Source organism: Saccostrea cucullata, unplaced genomic scaffold (genome assembly GCF_032062105.1).
Source record: "Saccostrea cucullata isolate Sc308-1 unplaced genomic scaffold, CSIRO_AGI_Scuc_v1 ctg5708, whole genome shotgun sequence".
In the NCBI taxonomy this organism is placed as follows: domain Eukaryota; kingdom Metazoa; phylum Mollusca; class Bivalvia; order Ostreida; family Ostreidae; genus Saccostrea; species Saccostrea cuccullata.
In genome coordinates this window covers 51,180-72,594 of record NW_026936843.1, presented here as the reverse complement: position 1 = coordinate 72,594, position 21,415 = coordinate 51,180, and the positions used below count along the sequence as shown (strand labels likewise).

Genomic DNA, 21,415 nt, shown 5'->3' with positions numbered 1-21,415 from the left:
TCATTTTTTTTTTTTTTTTTTACAAATCCAAAAACATAGCATAGAAGCAAAAAAAAAAAAAGAAAGGGAATGAAATTTAACAACTTCACAGATATCTTTAATTTCATTAAAAAGCTTCCTTTTTCAACACTTTTAGCCCACTGGTACCTGACAAATGGTTCCTGAAACACCCCCCCTTTTCCTCTGAGATTTTCTTCGACACTAACTTTGCAAATACAGATGAACTCTTAGTTTATCATGCCATTACTTTGTTATCTTATGTCATTTTTCATTTTGTTAATGTGTTAGGTTTCAGAAAATTGCCTGATATCACCTACTGGAATAGATGATATTACCTATTCATTTCCAATATGTGATATCACCAATTCGAAAAGGTGATATCACCTATTCAAATAAGTGATATCAATTTATTCGAAGTAAATACCAGTAAATACCAAAAACGGCGCCTTATAGAAACACGCACATATACATTGCTAGAAGGGATTTATTAGGGAATACAACAGTTACCCTCTCAAATCAAAACTCGCCATCTTAAATAAGGAAATACGGATCTCTCATTGTGCTTGTTTCTAACACAATGTGTTACAATATATACTCAACAAAAAAGAAATGCATTATCAGATTAAATATGATAATCTAAGTTTTCAGTTTAAACCTTTTCTAAAGTGACTTTATAATGTGTTGTGATAATAATCAAACATGTCCTATGTTGCAAATTGAAAAATTAAGTTGATGTCATTTTCCTCGCCCCCAAATTCTAGGGCATAACTATCAATATGTCCTTTGCAACGACTCAGCGCTAGTCGGTTTCAAATGTACGGATGTCGTGGACGAAGATCATCCCCTCTCAATCTCTTGCGAACATGAATTTGTGCACTTTTATGCTGCTTTCTTCAACCAGCGATTGTAGCAGCAGTTTGTGTGGTAGTTCTCAATCGATTGCTGAGGGGGGATCTGACCGTCCTGTCTGGGTGTGGTAACCCGTTGATGGCCAGTTCTTGGTCATCCGTGTTCTTAGCTGGTGGAGACGTACGTAGAACGCTACAAAGTCGATTGATGCACCCTTGACGCAGTTGCAACCTCCTGTTGCGTAGCCCCATCATAGTTAGCCTGTGTTGCGCTCATCTTTGTTAAGGCGTGACATTACAGCATCAACATTGCAATCAAATCTTATATTAAATATGGGTTTAATAAGAGTGTTTATTGTTTCTCTAAATCCAAATTATCAATGAAAATAGACCCCGATTTACAAGAAATAATGAAAAACACTATTTTCATAAACATGATTAATCGAGGGGAAAAAATTAACACTTGGTTTTAAAACCCCAAGTTGTCCTTTAAATAGATCACAAGTATCCAATGATAAAAAGGGTAATTGTTCCATATACTTTTTCAAAATTTCTTTGATGAATAAAACAATATGCGTTTCTTTTCTTGTTGAGTATCTTATATTTTGTACAGTTCTCTATATTTTCATTCGCAACTAAAAATGTGTTAACATTGCCTATCATACTCGGAAAAAAAATATAATAAATTCTTATGTTAAATGACAACATTTTGATAGTCGCCATTTTTCGTGCGAGTTTTAAAGGTAGTGATCATAAACGTAAAACTTTTGAAAAATAAAACTTTATTTTGATTTTTGCAAATTATTTGATATTTAGGGTAAAATCAAAGAAATTTACAATTATGGAAACTTTTTAAAGTTTCTTTTTAAGACACCTGCCAGAAAATGACATAAAAAAATTAACGAAGTTCGTTTCTGAGCTTTTGAGCAGATTTATATCTTAACCTATATTTTAAAAAAAATCTTCATAATGTTTTAATTCTTTTAACAAATTTGGATTTTGCAATGTCAATTTAACCATATTCAGTTACATGTAAAATTCCATGATTAAATCCTATATCCAAACCAAAAATATTATGTGAGGAACTATATTTTGTGGCGGAAGGTTTCTTTTTAGAAGAAAATGATCATTTTTTGCTTTCAAAGTATTTCAAGTATGTCAATTTTAAAATCCCATTTTTACATGCAGCCTGCAGCCCACAGAGTTATTTTGTGCAAAGGACACTTTTATAATGGTTTTAAATTAACTTTAAAGAAACCGTCATTGATTCGATTACTGAGTATCATAAATGATAAATATAGCTAAAAATCATAAATCCCAACTTTTATTTTTCTTTTCTGATTATATACGATATTTTTCTCCATTTTTCTTAATTTTATAAAATATCATAACTTTCAAACGATTTTATTTGCTTGTTAAATTTTTGACTCCAGAAAAAATGGAATGTTTTGAGTGCAAAAAGGTCAATAATTGAACATGAGGTGCAATATCATTTTTTTTTCTTGTCACAAATTTAAATGTGTCTATTTGAGATGAAATAAGACTGTGTTTGCTCTCAAATTTATTTGAACAAAAAATATTGGGAAAAAAGGTTTATGAGTACGACATCTTTACAGTGTAAAGAGGACAAACTAAATGCTCTGTAGCGACTAAAGAAGGCGCATTTATCCGCACTTTTTGTTTTGGTTGTTAAAAAAGCTATGTGTATGAATTCTAAAAATATCCTTGATAAAAAAAAATTCTCATTACATTTGATGGCAGGATCCAACCTCCTTAAATGCCAACTGTAGAAACTTATAAAAATGCATAAAATGTAATAATTAAATCTATGAATGCGCATATCTTTGCTCTAATATTTTAATATATATTCATGTATATTGTTTTCCTTCAATGGGGATAAAACAGTTTGTAGTATTAATATAAGGAATAGACTTTTGTTATTTAAGTTTAAAAGCTTTCAGAAATGAAAATTCATATCATAAGGCTGCTTGATTTTTACCCGCAATACATTCCTCTAACGAGAAAATTCCTGCCAAAACGAGCGTGTTTGCATTAAAAAATAACAAGGGGTCATTATTCAATGGAGTCATTTTACTACAATGCACACGGAGAAAAAAGACCCCAAGGCCATAAATTCTACGAAAAAGTGGGTCATTTTTCTACATAGAAAATTAAGCAGGGGGTCAAATTTCAACGTAGAAAATTGACCCCCGGTCAATTTTCTACGGGGTCACTTTTCGTCGTTACACCGGCCCGAAAATCAACTTGGAGGAGGACCACGGAGCAAGAGAGGCTACAATGGGGTGGAAAAGCTGGGCGTCAGCGAGGGCAGCAGCCAAAGACTGAGGCAGGTGGAGGCAGTGTATTGGGGCCTCACGTGCCAGCGGGCACGAAGAGGAAAGGTGAGGTGAGGTAAGGTCTATCTAAATAATATTAATTCTACATAAATTTTTTTTTAGTTCTAACAATACATTAGGATTCTATAATGCTAATTTAATTATATTCAATTAAATTAAATTCCATACCGAAAACATTTATTGAAGAACTATATTTTGTTGCGGGGAAGGTTTGTTTTTAGAAAAAAGGAGGATAAATTATTCCTCTTTCGAAGTACAAAACTCGTTTAGCACGAACAAGGATATTGCGAATTTACGGATATAGCGAAGTCGATCTGGATCCCCCGGGCTATACATATTTAATGACTTTCTTATATGGTTATAACGAATTACGGATATAACGAAGTAATTTCACAGGTCCCAGTGACTTCGTTATAAAGACAGTTTTACTGTATTCAGTATTGTTAAGTTAAAATTCCTATTTTTTACATGCATCCTGGATAAAGAATAATTTTCTGAGCAGTGAAATGTTCGATGCTGGTCCTAAATTATATACTTATTAAAATATTAAATTAACTTACATGAATTCTATCATCATATATTGGCAATTATAAGGTGAAAGTCCTTGAAAAAAATTTAGCCAAATTTAACTTTAAAATTAGCATTATTTTACTAAATCTAAAAAAAACAACACAGAGCCCTATTTTATTTCATTTTCTGAATATATAAGACAATTTTATTCACTCTGTTTAAATTCAGAAAAATGACAATCTTCAAACTAGAGTACCATGAGCAATGAGCTCACTAAATGATACCCCCCGCCTCCCATAATGTCCATGTGTTGCTATATATTGTTTTACGGTAATGTGTAAAGAACAATAACTCGTCCTATCAAATGTGTGACGTCATAGGTAAACATATAATGGCAATGTCCATGTTTTGCTATGGGAAACCTAAAATACGTGTCGAATAAAAAAGTAAAATAGGAGGTGCACAATGACAATATGTAATAAAGATTCTGTGAAAGTTTCATTAAATTTCACTCAGTAGTATAAGAGAAGTTGCGGATAAGAAGCGCAACAGACGGACGGACGGAAATCCCTATTACTATATACCCTCCCACTTTTCAAGCGGGTGGTATAATGATTTTATTGCTTTTTATCAAGGTGAAAAAAAGAAAAAAAGACTGTGTTTGTTCCAATAATTCATTTCGATAAAAAATATTAAAGGAAATACTTTGAAAAAAGTATCGACCAGTTAGACTTATTCACAGTGCAAAAAAGTTAGATTAGTAATTGCTCCGTAGTGCTAAAAGAAGCGCACTGACCCCCATTTTTTGTTTTGATTTTTTTATTAAGCTATGCGTTTATATTCTAAAAATATACAAAAACTTCTCAATACTTTGATGACAGGAACCAACCATTTCGTAAGTGCCATGCTCGATACAAATACCTTGTCAGCAGATATAATCTACATGTATCATTACATAAAATACAGACTGACGTTTTCCATCTAATTAATAGACAATTAATATTTACAGACTGAATTGACGACGGATTTTTCGCTATTTCCCGATCATGACAAGAGGGCGTGGCAGGTGTGACCGCTCGGCAGATTGATTGTATGTTTTTTTAACGTCCCTTTCGAGAATTTTCACTCATATGGGGATGCCACCACTTGCTGGTTCTACAAATTTTGTCCTATACTTGGCACTCAGGACCAAAGAGCAAAGAGGGATCTTCTTCGTGCCAGCACCTACTGTGACACGGGACCTCGGTTAATACGGTCTCGATGCTGTAGACCGGTCTCCACGCTCCTACAGAGGATACTTATGCACTCCTTCATCGCACCTAATCCCATCTCCATTGGCGGATCCAGAGGGGGGTTCCGGGGGTTGGAACCCCCCCTTTATTTTTTGCCAAGTGGAGAAAGAGAGAGAAATAAGGGGGATAAAACGTTTCCCGAGAATAAGTATTTGTACGTCTAACTTAAATATGTATTGAATAGATAGATTCTCACACATTTAGTTTTTCCATTCACCTTCACTATTACTTTTTATGAGTGAATGGTAGAAAATATTCTACTTATTATATATCTTATATATGAAATGTAACATGCGAGGTTAATTTGATATTAGATTCCCGCGATCTTAATTTGGCTGTGTTGGCTATATACAAGAAGGTGCCCTTTTTTTTAACAAATCTTATGAAGGAACTAAAATTTAATTTATTGTTTTATACCCAACCCAAAAAGGATTTTCAAATTTTTAAAGAAAATTCATTCTACTCTTCGGAAATGCTGCAAATCCATTCAATTATAAGGCTTCAGTAGTTTTTTTAAATGTGTTGATTTTTTATACGGACTGGGGGTACCTTTTCAAGAAAAAAAAGGACGTAGAACAAACAGATTATTTTTCACAATTTTATATTTTTCCATACATGTGTGTGTGTGTGAATCTTGCATGAGAGTGTGTAAGAGGGGGGGGGGGTTAGAGGGACACAACCCTGGAACACCCCCTTGCAAAAATTGCTGGAACCGCCCCTGCATTCATGTTTTAAAGGTCTGTTTCATTCTGCTCCTGATTTGTATTCAATTTGCTGGAATAGACTTCTTTGATTTCGAATACAGTTCTCTGAATCTTTATATTTATCTCACTATATTTCATATGTTTTAAAACTGCCCAACAACATATTGCATCCAGTGACATATCAGTATCTCGAAGTTGCGGGACCTGTAAATATGACTTCTAGATATCCTGGGGTTCTGACATATCTGAGAGGATATCCAGGCTTTTCTTGAGAAAAATGAGAAAGAAACACCATTTTATAGAAATACTTAGTTACATACTAGTATGGGTGAGGTGTTCTTTTAACACAAATATCCATTTTCAGAAAGTTCGTGTGAACTCATTGGTAATTGGAACGTGGTATAAATTTTCTAGAAGGGTAACATAATGACACCTTATTACAAATATGTCAATTGTTTGCTTTCATCAAAAACTTGTAAAAATTTTAGAGAGAAATTCCTCGAACTTTTTGATCAACCCTCGTAATATGTCAACAGGAAAGACCTTGAACTTGAAACAATTGTAAATTGTGTCAAGTTACCAGGCATCTATATGTTATCTTTTCAGTATTATCTAATTATGTAAGAAATCCAGAAAAAACGCTTTTCTTCTGCTATCTTTGCGTTTAAATGTTGTTAATCCAAAAGCCAGTAGTTTTCAAACAGTTCTGTCATTATTCAGATAATTACTAATCTAAAATCAAACTTATATACACTACAGTACTAGTAAGCCTCTACTTACAAGAAGTAGTACTTAAAATATGTGTCGGATCAAAAGGGTAAAATATGAGGTACACAATGGCAATATGTAATAAAGATTCTGTGAAAGTTTCATCTCACGTTACATTCAGTGGTATGAGAGGACTTGCGTATAAGAGATGGGTGGCCCAAAAAGTATCACACAGACGGACGGACATACCGATTATTATATACCCCCCCCCCCCACTTTTCAAATGGGGGTATGAATATACCAGACAGGCAACTTGACTATATTATTACTACATCCATATGTAGCATTATAGGTCGTGTAAAAATATAAATGTTATACTTTTTATTAATATCTTAGATTTAATATCTACTCTACATCAGGATGCTTCCACATAAGTTTCAGCCTTCATGGATCAGTGGTTCTTGAGAAGAAGATTTTTTAAAGATTTGTTCTATACATTTCTATGTAAAACTTGGATTCCCTATTGTGGCCCCGCCCTACCCCCGGGGGTCATGATTTTAACAATTTAATATCTACACTACCCAAGGATGTTTCCACATAAGTTTCAGCTTTCCTGGACCAGTGGTTCTTGAGAAGAAGATGTTTAAAGATTTATTCTATACATTTCTATGTAAAACTTGGATTCCCTATTGTGGCCCCGCCCTACCCCCGGGGGTCATGATTTTAACAATTTAATATCTACACTACCCAAGGATGTTTCCACATAAGTTTCAGCTTTCCCCTACCCCCGGAGGTCATGATTTTAACAATTTAATATCTACACTACCCAAGGATGTTTCCACATAATTTTCAGCTTTCCTGGCCCAGTGGTTCTTGAGAAGAAGATTTTTGAAGATTTGTTCTATACATTTCTATGTAAAACTTGGATTCCCTATTGTGGCCCCGCCCTACCCCCAGGGGTCATGATTTTAACAATTTAATATCTACACTACCCAAGGATGCTTTCACATAAGTTTCAGCTTTCCTGGCCCAGTGGTTCTTGGGAAGAAGATTTTTAAAGATTTGTTCTATACATTTCTATGTAAAACTTGGCTTCCCTATTGTGGCCCCGCCCTACCCCCGGGGGTCATGATTTTAACAATTTAATATCTACACTACCCAAGGATGCTTTCACATAAGTTTCAGCTTTCCTGGCCCAGTGGTTCTTGAGAAGAAGATTTTTAAAGATTTGTTCTATACATTTCTATGTAAAACTTGGCTTCCCTATTGTGGCCCCGCCCTACCCCCGGGGGTCATGATTTGAACAATTTAATATCTACACTACTCAAGGATGCTTTCACATAAGTTTCAGCTTTCCTGGCCCAGTGGTTCTTGAGAAGAAGATGTTTAAAGATTTGTTCTATACATTTCTATGTAAAACTTGGCTTCCCTATTGTGGCCCCGCCCTACCCCCGGGGGTCATGATTTTAACAATTTAATATCTACACTACCCACCCAAGGATGTTTCCACATAAGTTTCAGCTTTCCCCTACCCCCGGAGGTCATGATTTTAACAATTTAATATCTACACTACCCAAGGATGTTTCCACATAACTTTCAGCTTTCCTGGCCCAGTGGTTCTTGAGAAGAAGATTTTTAAAGATTTGTTCTATACATTTCTATGCAAAATTTGTATTCCCTATTGCAACCATGCCCTACCCCCAGGGGTCATGATATTAACAATTTAATATCTACACTACCCAAGGATGCTTTCACATAAGTTTCAGCTTTCCTGGCCCAGTGGTTCTTGGGAAGAAGATTTTTAAAGATTTGTTCTATACATTTCTATGTGAAATTTGGATTCCCTATTATGGCCACGCCCAACCCCTGGGGGTCAGGATTTTAACAATTTAATATATACATTACCCAAGGATACTTCCACATAAGTTTCAGCTTTCCTGGCCCAGTGGTTCTTGAGAAGAAGATTTTTGAATGACCCCACCCTATTTTTGTCTTTTCTTGATTATCTCCCCTTGTAAGGGGACTTGGCCCTTTATTTTAACAATTTAAACTCCCCTTCACCTAAGGATGCTTTGTATCAAGTTTGGTCAAAATTGGCCCAGTGGTTCTTGAGAAGAAATCGAAAATGTGAAAAGTTTACGGACGGACAGACGGACGGCGGACAAAATGTGATCAGAAAAGCTCACTTGAGCCTTCGGCTCAGGTGAGCTAAAAATTGAAAGAGAAAGAAGAAATAATAAGGAAATATATGGAATAAATATGAAATGGGAAGGATCTACACAATCTTGGCTGAATAATACATGTACATGTTAAGACTTCGTATTCTTATTTGTATGCCAGAATATCAGTTTGAATATACAATATCAAATTTAAAACGTATTCACATTTTATATTTCAAAACATGTTAGCTTTTTATGAAAAACTATATACATGTACATATATGTAGCTTTTGTTTGTTATATCGAGACAATATCCTTTGGGATTTCATAATTATTTATTTTTAAAATATGCTCTAGGTATATGTATTTGTAATCAAAATAACTTGATTTTTTTTTTATAAATTTACAATAAAGAATACATGACAAATGTTACTGCAAATTTTTCAATTTTGATTTGGACATTTCCATATCATATGGTATTTTTTATACAAGAACATGACTTAATTATGTTGTTTATTTGTACATGTATACATATTTAACTAATTAATCATGTTGCTGAAATCTTAGAATTTGAACTCAACTTAGAACATGTAAAATACATGTATCGAGAAATGCTACTGACTTGTTCTTGTTTAGAAAGTACACTGTGTAAAATTAGTTATTTCTCTTGATGAAAATGCTCACAGGACGAAACACCACCTTTAAGCCGTCGCTTAAATTTAAATTCTAATGAATCGATTTCGACTTCTTTTAATTCAAAATTTTTCCGAACTTTTTCGTAGTCCTCTGACTTTTCCCTTTATTCTATGACACTCGGAACTCGAAAGTACCCGCTAGGTGTCGTTTTTGGATCACTTCCGTAATTTCTGGTCTGGTTTGACATTTCCAAATTTTCATGTTTGACGCTGAATACTCGGATAATTGGGGAATGTCTCGGCAATTAAATGGCACGATTAAAGACAAAAATTTCTACCAAAACAAGATATCATGACACATTTTGGTGACATGTACTAGGTATATGATATTTTAGGCCTGATATTCAAGAGGGGTCCGATGTAAACAACCGAAGTGACCTACCTTCTCTATTTTATAATACCAGGGTATGACTTTTTTAGTAAATCGTTAAATCTATGTTATTTTTTGGATTTTTCATATGGAATACGTTGTAAATAAGTACTAGAAACATAATTCATGACAAAAAAAAGAAAAAAAAATATTTTGACCAGGGGTGTAAATAGGGGGGGGGGGTGTCCTGTCCACAAGTACCTGTGTTTCGATGATAGATTTTGTGCTTTATCTAATTTCAATCATGATTTAATGCTTACATGTATAAATCTTCGAATAACAGAGCGAAGAATTCATTACATCAATCTAAAAGCGGAACTCAACGGTTTAGAAATATTAATGTGATATAAGCCTTTTAAAAAGACCCATAAATAAAATTGTTTATATTTTGATTGAAAAATCAGTTCAAGACTTTGGAAACGTTCAACAAAATGAATACTTTTACAAGTCAAAATAAATTTTGTGAACAATAAAGGTTTAAAATTTTCATTCAAATTCATGAGCGGTGATATCCTAATGGATAAGGTGACTGCCATCTACTCCAAAGGTCAAGGGTTCGCGCCCAACTTGCGGCAATTTTTCTTTTTTTTTTTAATTTTGCATTTCGTTCTTTTTCATTATTTTTACCAAATCAAGATATGTGTGAACTCGACATTTATAATTTTGATAATAAATCGCTATAAAAATAATTTTTCAGCCATAAAAACAGTATTATCGACTGCGTAATGGTGGCTTAATGGTAGCTTATTGGTAGCTTAATGGTAGCTTAATAGAGTTTGGACATTAAGCACCTGTAAGTGTGGCTTAATGGTAGCTTAATGGTGACTTAATGGTGGTCTAAAAGCTACCATTAGGGCCTGTAAGCCACCATTAAGCTACCATTAAGCTACATTTAAGCACCCATTAAGGACTTTTAGATGGTTTAATGGTAACTCAATGGTGGTGTAAATGTTAATTAAAGGTGCTTAATGGTGACTTAAAGACAACCATTAAACCATCATTAAGGATCTACATGTATAAGCCACCATTAAACCAGGATTAAAGGGTGTGTTTCATCTACTCCTACCTCTGGACTGATTTTGCCCCTGCTGGGAAAACTACTGCATCATTTTGAGAGAAAGGAAGGGGATTCTGATTTCATATTAACATTGAAAAATGCTGTTGGACAGAATCTTGCAACACGATATACTGACAATAATGTGCGAATGTTTTTAGAGGAATCCAGTGCTTTGGATCCACGAACCAAAGGCAAGCCATGTATTCAAGCAGAAACTTGGGAAAGACTGGAAGACAAGTTGTCTGTGATGGACTTAAATGTTAATGCAATCAAGACAGAGGCAGATGCTAGACCAGTGAGACCAGTCAACATTCCACAAGTAAATCACATTCCTCTGCCAGCACTTCCAACCATTCCTGATCACCTCAGGTCTGGTAGTTCAACTGAGGATGATTCAGATAATGAGGTTAATTTAATTTGTAATTTTAGCATTTGATTAATAATTTAATTCAGATTTTCAATTGCTAATACATTGCCAATTTATTATGATTCAATATTAATAATTAAAGTTTGATTTAATACAAATGATTGTTGGTTCTAAAAATCTTGAATGTCATTTATTAAGAATATAAAAAAAACATGTATGTAGAGAATCTAAAATAGTATGTAAATGGATTCTAAAAATAAGATAGTTTTGTAAAAAAAAAAATAATATATAAAATTATTAGCATCAATAGTTCATAAGTTCAACACTTATTGTCATGAGATATCCCATTCTCTATTCCTTTTCAGATTTCAAAACCTAGTGAACAAAAAGTACCAAGAACTGCTTTGGAGTCTTTGTTTGGGGATGATGAGGTTTTAGTCACAGGTGAAGAATTCATAACTCCTGCTGAATTAGCAAGAAAAGAGGTAGAAAGCTACAAGGGACATAAACCAGCCTCGATGAAAGAAAACCCCTTAGCATGGTGGAAGGAAAATGAAGTTTATTTTCCAAAACTTGCCAGGCTTGCTCGCACATACTTTTGTGTACAGGCAACATCTGTTGCCTCAGAGAGAGTGTTTAGTACTACAGGAGACATTGTTTCTGCAACGAGGGTCTGTTTGAGTCCAGAACGTATTAATGAATTGGTCTTTTTGAAGAAAAATATGAAATTTTAAAATGTTGACTGTTAATTATTCATGATATGAATACTGATCTAGTTATCTTTTTTTATTTTCTGCTTCTTTTTCTCTTGGATCATGGACTCAAATAGGTCCATGTTGTTATTTTTTGAAATAAACTGTAAAAAAAATCAGTTGTGTCTTTGTTTATTACAGATTTTCTAGAAAGTAAGACTAAATTAAAAATAGGTACAATATATCGGATATCGGATTTAAATGTATCGTATCGTATCGAAATCTTGGCACCAATACACAGCCCTACCCCGGGGGTCATGATATTTACAATTTAGAATCTACACTACCCAAGAATGCTTCTACATAAGTTTCAGCTTTTCTAGCCCACAGGTCTTGAGAAGATTTTTGATGGTCCCATCCTATTTTTGTCTTTTCTTGATTATCTCCCTTTAGAAAGGGGAATTGACCCTTTATTTTAACAATTAAGACTCCCATTCACCCAAGGATGCTTTGCACCACATTTGGCTAAAATTGGCCCAGTGGTTTTTGAGTAGAAGTTGAAAATGTGAAAAGTTGACAGACGGACTACGGACAAAATGTGATCAGAAAAGCTCACTTGAGCCTTCGGCTCTGGTGAGCTAAGTATGAAACTTCAGGGATTTAAACTGAATAACCCCCAAAACTTGTTTTCTGGGCAATATAAGCGTTTTTGGCATCAATTACTTCTATTGAGACTTTTGATCCACTCAACAAGTTATGTACAACTGAAAACGATACAATGTTATACAAATTCTCACTGAGACAGGCTGTTTCCCCCACTTTTTTGTCGTCAATATTGAGACTAATATGTACACTTTCAACCTTGCACTCGAGTGAGACAAAGAAAACGAACATTCCGGGTCTGTCGCTCTGGAAAACACCCGTATCCTTATTATATAAGCCTCCAATATTGCTTCTAACATCTGTATATACCAAAATGTCATTTGTATTGACTCGGGGTGGACTACTAATATACGCAGTAAAGCCAACTTTTGTCGAATAGCTTTTATCTAGAGAAAAAGAAATTCAAAATACATACATGGATTTTTTTTTAAATAATGACTTTGGTGACAATAATCAATTATAACTCATACATGTATGTTCATATGTACATCATACTGGCAATAAGAACACTTTCAGCATTCTTGCATATCAACTTCAGAGTGTGTAGAACTGATTTAGTTTTAACAAAGTAAGGTTGTTGATAAAAATCACAAGCATGATCGAAAATTTTTGGTTATGTTGTTCATATACAAAAAGAAAGCTTCATGTATAAACTTGATGACTTTAACTTTTCAATCGTCGAATTCCCTAACTTATGCAGCAATATACCTACATCGCCTGCATACGGAGTTTATATCTATCAGTTGATTCGATACGCAAGAGCATGCTCTATGTATGAACAATTTCTTGAACGCAGTAATTTGATGACAAACAAGTTGATGAAACAAGAATATCAACCGTCTCGTATATATCATTCTTTCGTATGTTCTATGGTCGGTACAATGACCTTTTCAGCAAATATAATCTAGCTATGAATCATTTAGTCTATGCAGACTGACAATTTTCACGTTTATTATTAGGCCATTATTTACACGCTGAATTGTTGATGGATTTTTCTGTTATTTCTCGATCATGACAAGGAGCACACGGCGAATGTGACCGGTCGGAAGGGATACTCACTCCTCCACGGCTCCTGATACAACCTCTGCTTTAGGGGTCTTTGTGTGCTCTGTTTCTGACATGTATATTGTTGGAGTGGACTTTTTGAGCTTCAATTAATACTGTTATCGCCATATATCTTATTTTAGAATAAACTGTAGCATAATACGTCTAACCCTAACTCATTCTACAGCTGTTATATATAAAGAGTTAATTAAAGAGGCATGGACACAGTTTTAGCTCAAAAATTTCTAATTCATTTTTCCATTTCTACAAATACTTAACGAAGGTCTTTTTAATGATCATCAAAATTTGATCTTCGGTTGTCGAGATACAAAACAGAATTTATAGTTCCAAACCTTTGTTATGTTAAAAGGGTCCGTGTCATATTTCTGTTTACCTAGGTTAATATACTAATATATGTTCGTTCAAAGAAGATAATTTTAATGAAGCTAGTTCTACGCACATTTAGACAGTTTCTAGTGATTTGCTGAATTTCATTTTGTTATTAAAATAAAATTTTCTATATGTTATCAAGAACAAGGCACGGACCTTAATTGTTTACATTATGAAGAACTTAAAATTCTGTATTTCGTATGTTAATCAACAAATGATGTTAATAACTTTGCATGATGTACATGTATGATGTATTTTGATCATTAGATAATACCTTAGTAAGGAATTGTATAATATCAAAACTGGTTTTAAAAAATCAGTTGAAACTGTGTTCATGTCCCCCAAAGAGTATTTGGTGGACCCAGCAATATCTCTTTGTAAGGATGTTATGAAATTTAGGAACTCGGTATATGTACATGTAGAGTAGATCAAACTCAGTTTAGTTGACTGTAAAAAAGTATTTGGCCTAAATACTGATTTGTGATTTTAGAAGAATTTCATCTTTACAACGCGAATTGCGAATATAATTTGAATGTCCAGACGTAGAATTAAAACAGATAAAGTTCTTTTAAAGTACAATTTGAATTAAATAATGAGCCTACAAACAAAGACGATTTTGTAGCAAGGAACAATTTAGCACTGTTGATGTAAACTTGCTATGGTTTATACAATACGTCAAACAGAGTATTCTTTACTATTTAGGGTCTTTTCTACTTAGAAAGTTGAAAGAATCCACAGTTTCTTTGAAAAGGCTAAATATATATGTAGAAAAAATCCTTTTTAAAACGTAACAAATTTTCCATCTATAACAAATTATATACTTTCTTTTTACTACTCATATTTTAATTTTTATGTATTTGACAATGAACGTGCTGAAAATGATAAAATTTTAAGCATAACCATATTGTAATTTTAAGAAATATTTTCATATCGAAATGGAATGCCGATATATTTCTGTGAAGATATAATTAAATAAAAAGATATCAAAAACAGCTACCAATCTTAAAAAATCTACAAACCAAAGACGGTATAAAACATGGATCCCTGACAATGCAAGAGGTAGGTGGGGTCAGGTGATACATTAATAATTGAAAATAGAAGAAAAAAAAATAAATCATTTTAAACAAGTTAGACTTACCAAGGGGATGATAACTTTTTAGTTCATTTATGTCAGTCTTCAATCTCATTATTTCATCTCGCAGTCTCTCCGTTTCTTCTAATTTGCAGCCATCGTTCGGAAAAAGAACTTAGCTCCTTTTAGTAGGTTCATCACGCTCAGTGTAAGCGCGTATGTAACAATGTACTTCATGCTGTGCTTGATTGTTTAGATATAATGTTAAAAGAATTTGACGGTTTCCAAATATAAAGCAAACATTACACGCACTACTTTGCGCATACATGCATCAAGTGGATCACAGCTAAAAATAGACTAAAAGTGGTGGTAATATAGCGCTAAAACCTATGGAAAAGCTCTGAAAATAGACTTTAAAATTTCAACCATTGTACATGTATATACAGTATATCAAATAAGATATTTAACAAAAGAAAAAAAATGGAAAATAGGTTTTTTTCAATTCAATATTATTAAAATTTCATTCTCAAAATAATTATATCAATTTATCTAATAGTTATAAAGGATTCAGGAAAATACAGATTGTTTTCTTCCATATCCATATAAAGCTATTTATTAAAAATCCATGATAAAACAATGGCTTAATATTTTTTTTCATTCAGAACCAAAACAAAGCTCATAATCACAACTTTTACATTAGCTTGCACATGAATGGTTCAAGTATTTTTCTATCAATTAACAATAGAATTATTTACATTCATATGTCGACACAAACATGACAAAGCTATAAGTATATGTATAACAAAGCTTTACGAGTGTATTCGTCAACTTATGAAGCAATATATTCGTATCACTTGAATATACGGTTTGTACATGTATCTCTCAGTTGATACGAGCATGTTCTACGCAAGAACAATTTCAAGTTGATGAAATAAGCTTATCAATATCACTCTCTTTTGAAGTAATTATTTTGTAAGTTCTATAATCGATAAAATGACCTGTCAGCAAATATAATATGTTTTAAATACTGACAAACGTTTTCCATACTAATTGCTAGACCAATAATATTTATACAATGGATTGGCGTTTGATTATTTTTCGCCATGACAAGAAGCTCTCGGCGGGTGTGACCGGTAGGCAGGGGATGCTTATTCCTGCATGGCACTTGATCCCACCTCTGATGCTTTGGTGGTCTCCGTGTTTGCTCTGCTCTTGATTACTATTGTTAGAATAGACTTTTTTGATCAAATACTGTTCCTTGAATCTTAAAATTCATTTCAACATATTCTATAAGTTTTAAAACTGCCTAGCAAAATTAATTAATACTTAACATTAAACTGTTTTTATGCGCCCGGATCGATAGATCCAGGGCGTATATTGTTTTTGTCCTGTTTGTTTGTTTGTTTGTTTGTTTGTCTCGAACTTGAACCTCCACCATAACTTTTGAACCATGAAAGATAGAGACTTCATATTTGATAGGCATACTCCACTAATTAAGTTCTTTCACACGACACCAAAGTCAATGATCTTGTGACCTTAACTGTGGCCTATATGCTAAAAATAGCTTTTTTCGAACTTTGTTGCCGCCGGGCGCATAGTGTTTCACAAACACATCTTGTTTTAGTGTAAATATAGTAGACATTACTGATTTTTCAGTCACTTATGTACTTGTACAAATATAGACGTTTTTTATAGACGTAGAAAAGAATCCATAGAAACATGTATATCAGGGATCTATGTACTTTTAGTAGTATATAGGTCCCTGCATTGATCAATTTAAGTTCATATATTTAGAAAGACCCAGTTTATCCACATTTCTATACTTTTTATGTGCTTAATCAAAGGAACTAATTATAAAACTCAATATACTGTAAACCAACTTTTATTCACGTGCGAGAAATTTTCGCGAAGTTCGCGAGAGCCTCGTCATCGCGAATATTTCTCGCCGCGAACCGGTCCTTGTAGTGTTATTTGTCTATAGATAAAAGATCCAAAAAAGCTTGATCGCGAAAATTAATCGTCGCCAACCAATTTATCACTGGTAAATCGCGAAATAAAGTCGTCGCGAATAATAGTTGGTTTACAGTAATATATGAAAATAATATTAACTTCTTACCTCTATCAAGAAGAACCAAATTATAGAAAACATATGCCAATTTGAAGGATCATCCTTTTTTATACCTCTGAGTAAGCTTCATGTATGAACATTAGATAACTCTAGCACATAAAAATCACACCCATATATAATATTCCTCTACTTTATTTCATATCTGTAAATAATAAATACAGATACATGTGTGATATATATGAACTCTCTAAACAATCACATTTATCTCAGAAAGGACAGGCTTTAAGGTAACTAGGAATCCATGTGGAAAAGGCAAGGTTTTATAAATACTGTCATTGATTCAACTGATTACTGTTTTATTTCTTTGCCAGAAATTAATTTGTGCTCAGGTCTTCGGATGTTTACATATTGGTCTGTTTCTTAAATATGAAACTACAATTAAAAGAAAAAAGGATATGATAAATTTTCCCAGAGCAAAAAGATACAAAATGTTCCATTTTTAAAAAAAATCTTAAACAATAATATACAGCTGTACATGTATGTACCTTTCACCATTAACATTTCTATACGGATTACTTACAATTTTTGATCAATTTTTCTACACAAAAGCCAGCCACGTTAAGTTTGTCCTTAGTATATCACAATAAAATTCAACAAGATAATGGTCACTATATTAAGTTACCTGCTTCACAAAAACCAAAATATTCTGAGTTTATTTCAAAATCAGAAATAAAATCTCTTCAATGACATCATTCTCTACTTTTTCTCCAGTATATAGTCATACATAATTATTTTGTTGTTTTAATAATAAATACTATGAGAACCACAGGAACCACACACATAAAATAATAAAATCAAGATATATCTCACAATTAAAACTTCAGCAAAAAGCCACATCTCAAGGGAACAATACAGCACTCTGTACTTATCACATACACAAGTCATCCTCTCACATTGATTGATGTGTAAACAATGGTTAATAGAAGCTCAATCCCAAGAGATAATTTTTTACCAAACATTAATTTTGTCAGTTTTGCAAGGAAAAAAAGACAAGTGAATGCAAACAAAACCACTTCATAGAGAAAATCATTTATTCTACATTTATTATTACATATGTAATAGTGAAAATAAATTTTAAGAAAAACATGATAAAGTTTTCACTAAAAACAATTTATGTCAAAAGGCCAAATATAAATAATCTGGCATTATGATTAACTCATGTAATTATTTATAAAATAATTTTGTAAAAAAATAAATCGGATAGAGGCACATATTCAAATATATCTTGAATTTTCATATTGCTCTATATACAGATAGCTCCACAATATGTAACATAACGAATAATTCATAGCAATATAATCTTCAACTGCGCATCTTTTGACATGAAATATCTTATTCTTCTTAAAATGCCAATTCTTTCAGACATCTTGTTCAAAAGTGTTTGTTTGGCTATTCGAGAACAATAACACCAAGTTATTTTTGACAATTTATGACAATTAAATTTAGTCTTTGACATCTTGAAAAATCCTTGTATGAATCCAAGAATCACACATTAACTTTAAGAGATATTTAACTGATTATTTTTTTTCCTCAATCAAACATATGCTGCTTTGCTGAAAACAATAAATAATCCGTAACTGTACAATTAAAAGTCCAGAATCTTTTATTCAGAGAATCTACATTTTGTCTTCTCTAAACAGATATAAAAAAAAGTTTGATTCATTTTTAATGTTAAAAAGCCAGAAAAAAGTTAATATATTACATCTAAAATGAATGTAAATCCGTATCTGATTTGTTTTAAACATATGTTATTGATCCTAATAAATTGGACACAAGTTATGCCAACGTAGATTGTCCTCTCCAACACAAACAAAGTAACAAAATTGTATACACGTGGTGTACAACAACAAATATACAATAATGATTATAAAAAATGAGAAGAAGGAAGAGGGTATAGAGAAAAAAGAAAGGAAGGGAGTGAAAGAGAGAAGAAAGAAGGAGGGGGTTGTCCATGTAGATATACCAAAGAGGAAAGAGTGACTTTAGTGCAATGATAAAGTGGGTGGAAAGAAAAAAAAATTCTCATCTTGTTAGGAAAAAAGAACCTGTATTGCTCAAGAACTCAATGTACTATACCTAAATTTACAGAAGCAATTAGCATTTTTAAGTATTACAGGAAAATTGAAAAATATTGTGAGAGCAATTTTCATGGAAGAACAAAAATGTATTGTAAATGAGAAATAATGGATTTGATTTGTCATACATAAAAAATTCCAATGATCACTTTAGATGTATAGTTATGAAAGCTGGTATTTTGGGAAAAGTGCACAGGGTGTCTGTGGTGTGCGAGGGTGTGTTTGTGTGTGTTTTTGTTTGTATTTATGAAAATTTTCAAAAATAAAGCATTAAAAAAATCTGGTATTTTTCTCAAAACTTAATTTAAAAAAGTTAAAATCCTACTAATATGCACATCTCTGAAATATGTACAATTGATCGACAAAGCAAAAAGGTTCATGTACGAGGAGTTATCCAGATTATTAAAGGTGGCCCCTTTTGGCAACTGCCCGTCCGTCTTTTTCACCAGCTTTTTTTTAAATACTCGGTATCTTCCCGTGGACGGCTCGGGATAATAGTTTTGATACAAAAGCCTATTTTTGTCTCCTTCAGATATGTTGGTTGGGTTGCCACATTTTGTACACGTGATTCTATATTTATTTATGTTATTTTTAATGTTTGAAATTTGCTTTTCGAGGTCTGCATTATTTTTTTCAACATCTTCACAGCGTTTTTTAAGTAAACAGGCCTTGTCTTCTGATGGAAGCATTTTGAAACTAGGCACATTCTCATAAGTATTGACAGCAGCGGTTCTCAGTTTTTCAAGCATTTTGTTGTAGAGTTCATCAAAATTGTACACTGCAGCGAGATAGAAGCATTTTGCTTGGTAGTGAACATCTTCTGTTCGAGTTTTAACATCTACTAACAACCACTCTTCGCAGTTTTTCATCAAGACATCAATGGCATATTCTCTTGCTAAAGGAAGGATGCTTTCTATTACTGAAACTAGAAAAAAATATTAGTAGCATTACTCATTATATCTGTTAAAAGACAAATAAAAGGGGTTAATGTATTTGTAAGGTTTTACGGTTAAATTATTTCAAGAAGGATGCCAAATGACTTATCATCAGTCACAGCCTTTCCGACAGGTAGAAAAATAATTCCCACTTCTGACAGAAAGACCCAAGATGATAACTTAAAGACTGAGATTGTCTTATCAGTGTTTAATAAGGATGACCATTACGAGGGTTGATCCAAAAGTAATGTCAGCGTGTTCATATCAGTAATATTTGGCATCACATTATCAAATATTATGTACCAAAAGATGCATAAAAATAAATCTAATCAAAATTAAAAATTTCATTTCATAATGTTTAATTGAATTCATTTCATAGACGTTTAAAACATTAAACATGTTAAACGTAGGGGGTGTCCCTGCGTCACAACTAAACGTCAAGTTTTAAAGTGTATATTGTTAGATTGAAGAAAGACAAACACATTTAAAAGCATCTTATAAAGTGTTCAATTGCCCAATATTTTAAAAGACAAAAATTAAGACATTTTCTAGTCTTTAGTTAAAAATTAAATGACTTTTTTCCCTTCAAAATCGGGAAAATGCCCTTAGAGACTTGTTTATAAATGGTTTCAGCGATTTTGGGTAGTCATGGGTCATTGAATGATCTGCAGAGGATAGGAAGCCCGAACGATAGGAGGTCGGGCAGAAACGTTCAATGGTTTCTTACTTTTGTCAAAAAAGAGAGCGATATGAAAACTTTAAGTTTGTCCTATGGTACTGTTCAAATAATTTCGAAAGACATGATAGAGGACTAAAGTATAAATAGAGGGAGTGTACAAATGGTGCAAATAATTTTTAAAGAAAGTGAAATATGTGAATATATTATACTTTCATGTAAATTACTTGAATCTGATTCGTCTAGAAACATTTGATAAAAAACACTATTACCCGCTGAATAATGAAGTCACGCCCTACAGCGTAGCAACAGTCAACATTGCTTGACGACGGGTGATATTCCAAAAAATAGTGACTGCGCAGAATTTATGCTCGCACGGTTCACTGTTATATGTTTTTGTATAAGACAATCAGTATAATATAATAAATATTGCATGTAGTTGAGTGTCACATTGAAAATTTTCACCCCAAGAAAACCATTGTCAACCTCGGCTGCGCATAAATTCTGCGCAGTCGCTATTTTTTGGAATATCACCCTTCGTCAAGCAATGTTGACTGTTGCTACGCTGAAGGGTGTGGCTTCATTATTCAGCGGGTAATAGTGTTTTTTAACAAACGTTTCTCGACCAATCAGATTGAACTAATTTACATGAATGGTTAAAACAGAAGAATCC

The 21,415-nt window shown here is 33.0% G+C and overlaps 2 protein-coding genes across 3 annotated transcripts in view; one reads left to right on the top strand and one right to left on the bottom strand.

The window, feature by feature from the left end:
• The first annotated feature begins 10,740 nt into the window (after positions 1 to 10,740).
• On the top strand, positions 10,741 to 11,969 carry LOC134246709 (E3 SUMO-protein ligase ZBED1-like). Its single transcript, XM_062729071.1, has 3 exons — positions 10,741 to 11,106; positions 11,433 to 11,738; positions 11,961 to 11,969. Exons 1-3 carry the CDS (start codon positions 10,849 to 10,851, stop codon positions 11,967 to 11,969), a joined length of 573 nt encoding a protein of 190 aa, XP_062585055.1. The 5' UTR covers positions 10,741 to 10,848.
• A 7,208-nt stretch (positions 11,970 to 19,177) lies between these two features.
• LOC134246708 (uncharacterized) overlaps positions 19,178 to 21,415 on the bottom strand; it is a 49,369-nt gene continuing 47,131 nt past the window's right edge. For both annotated transcript variants that reach the window (XR_009987685.1, XM_062729070.1), the window contains exon 2: positions 19,178 to 20,056. Coding sequence is in view for 1 of the 2 variants with exons in the window: in XM_062729070.1 (XP_062585054.1) it covers positions 19,431 to 20,056 (626 nt within the window). In the remaining variant the exon portion in view is untranslated. The remainder of the gene's footprint in view (positions 20,057 to 21,415) is intronic.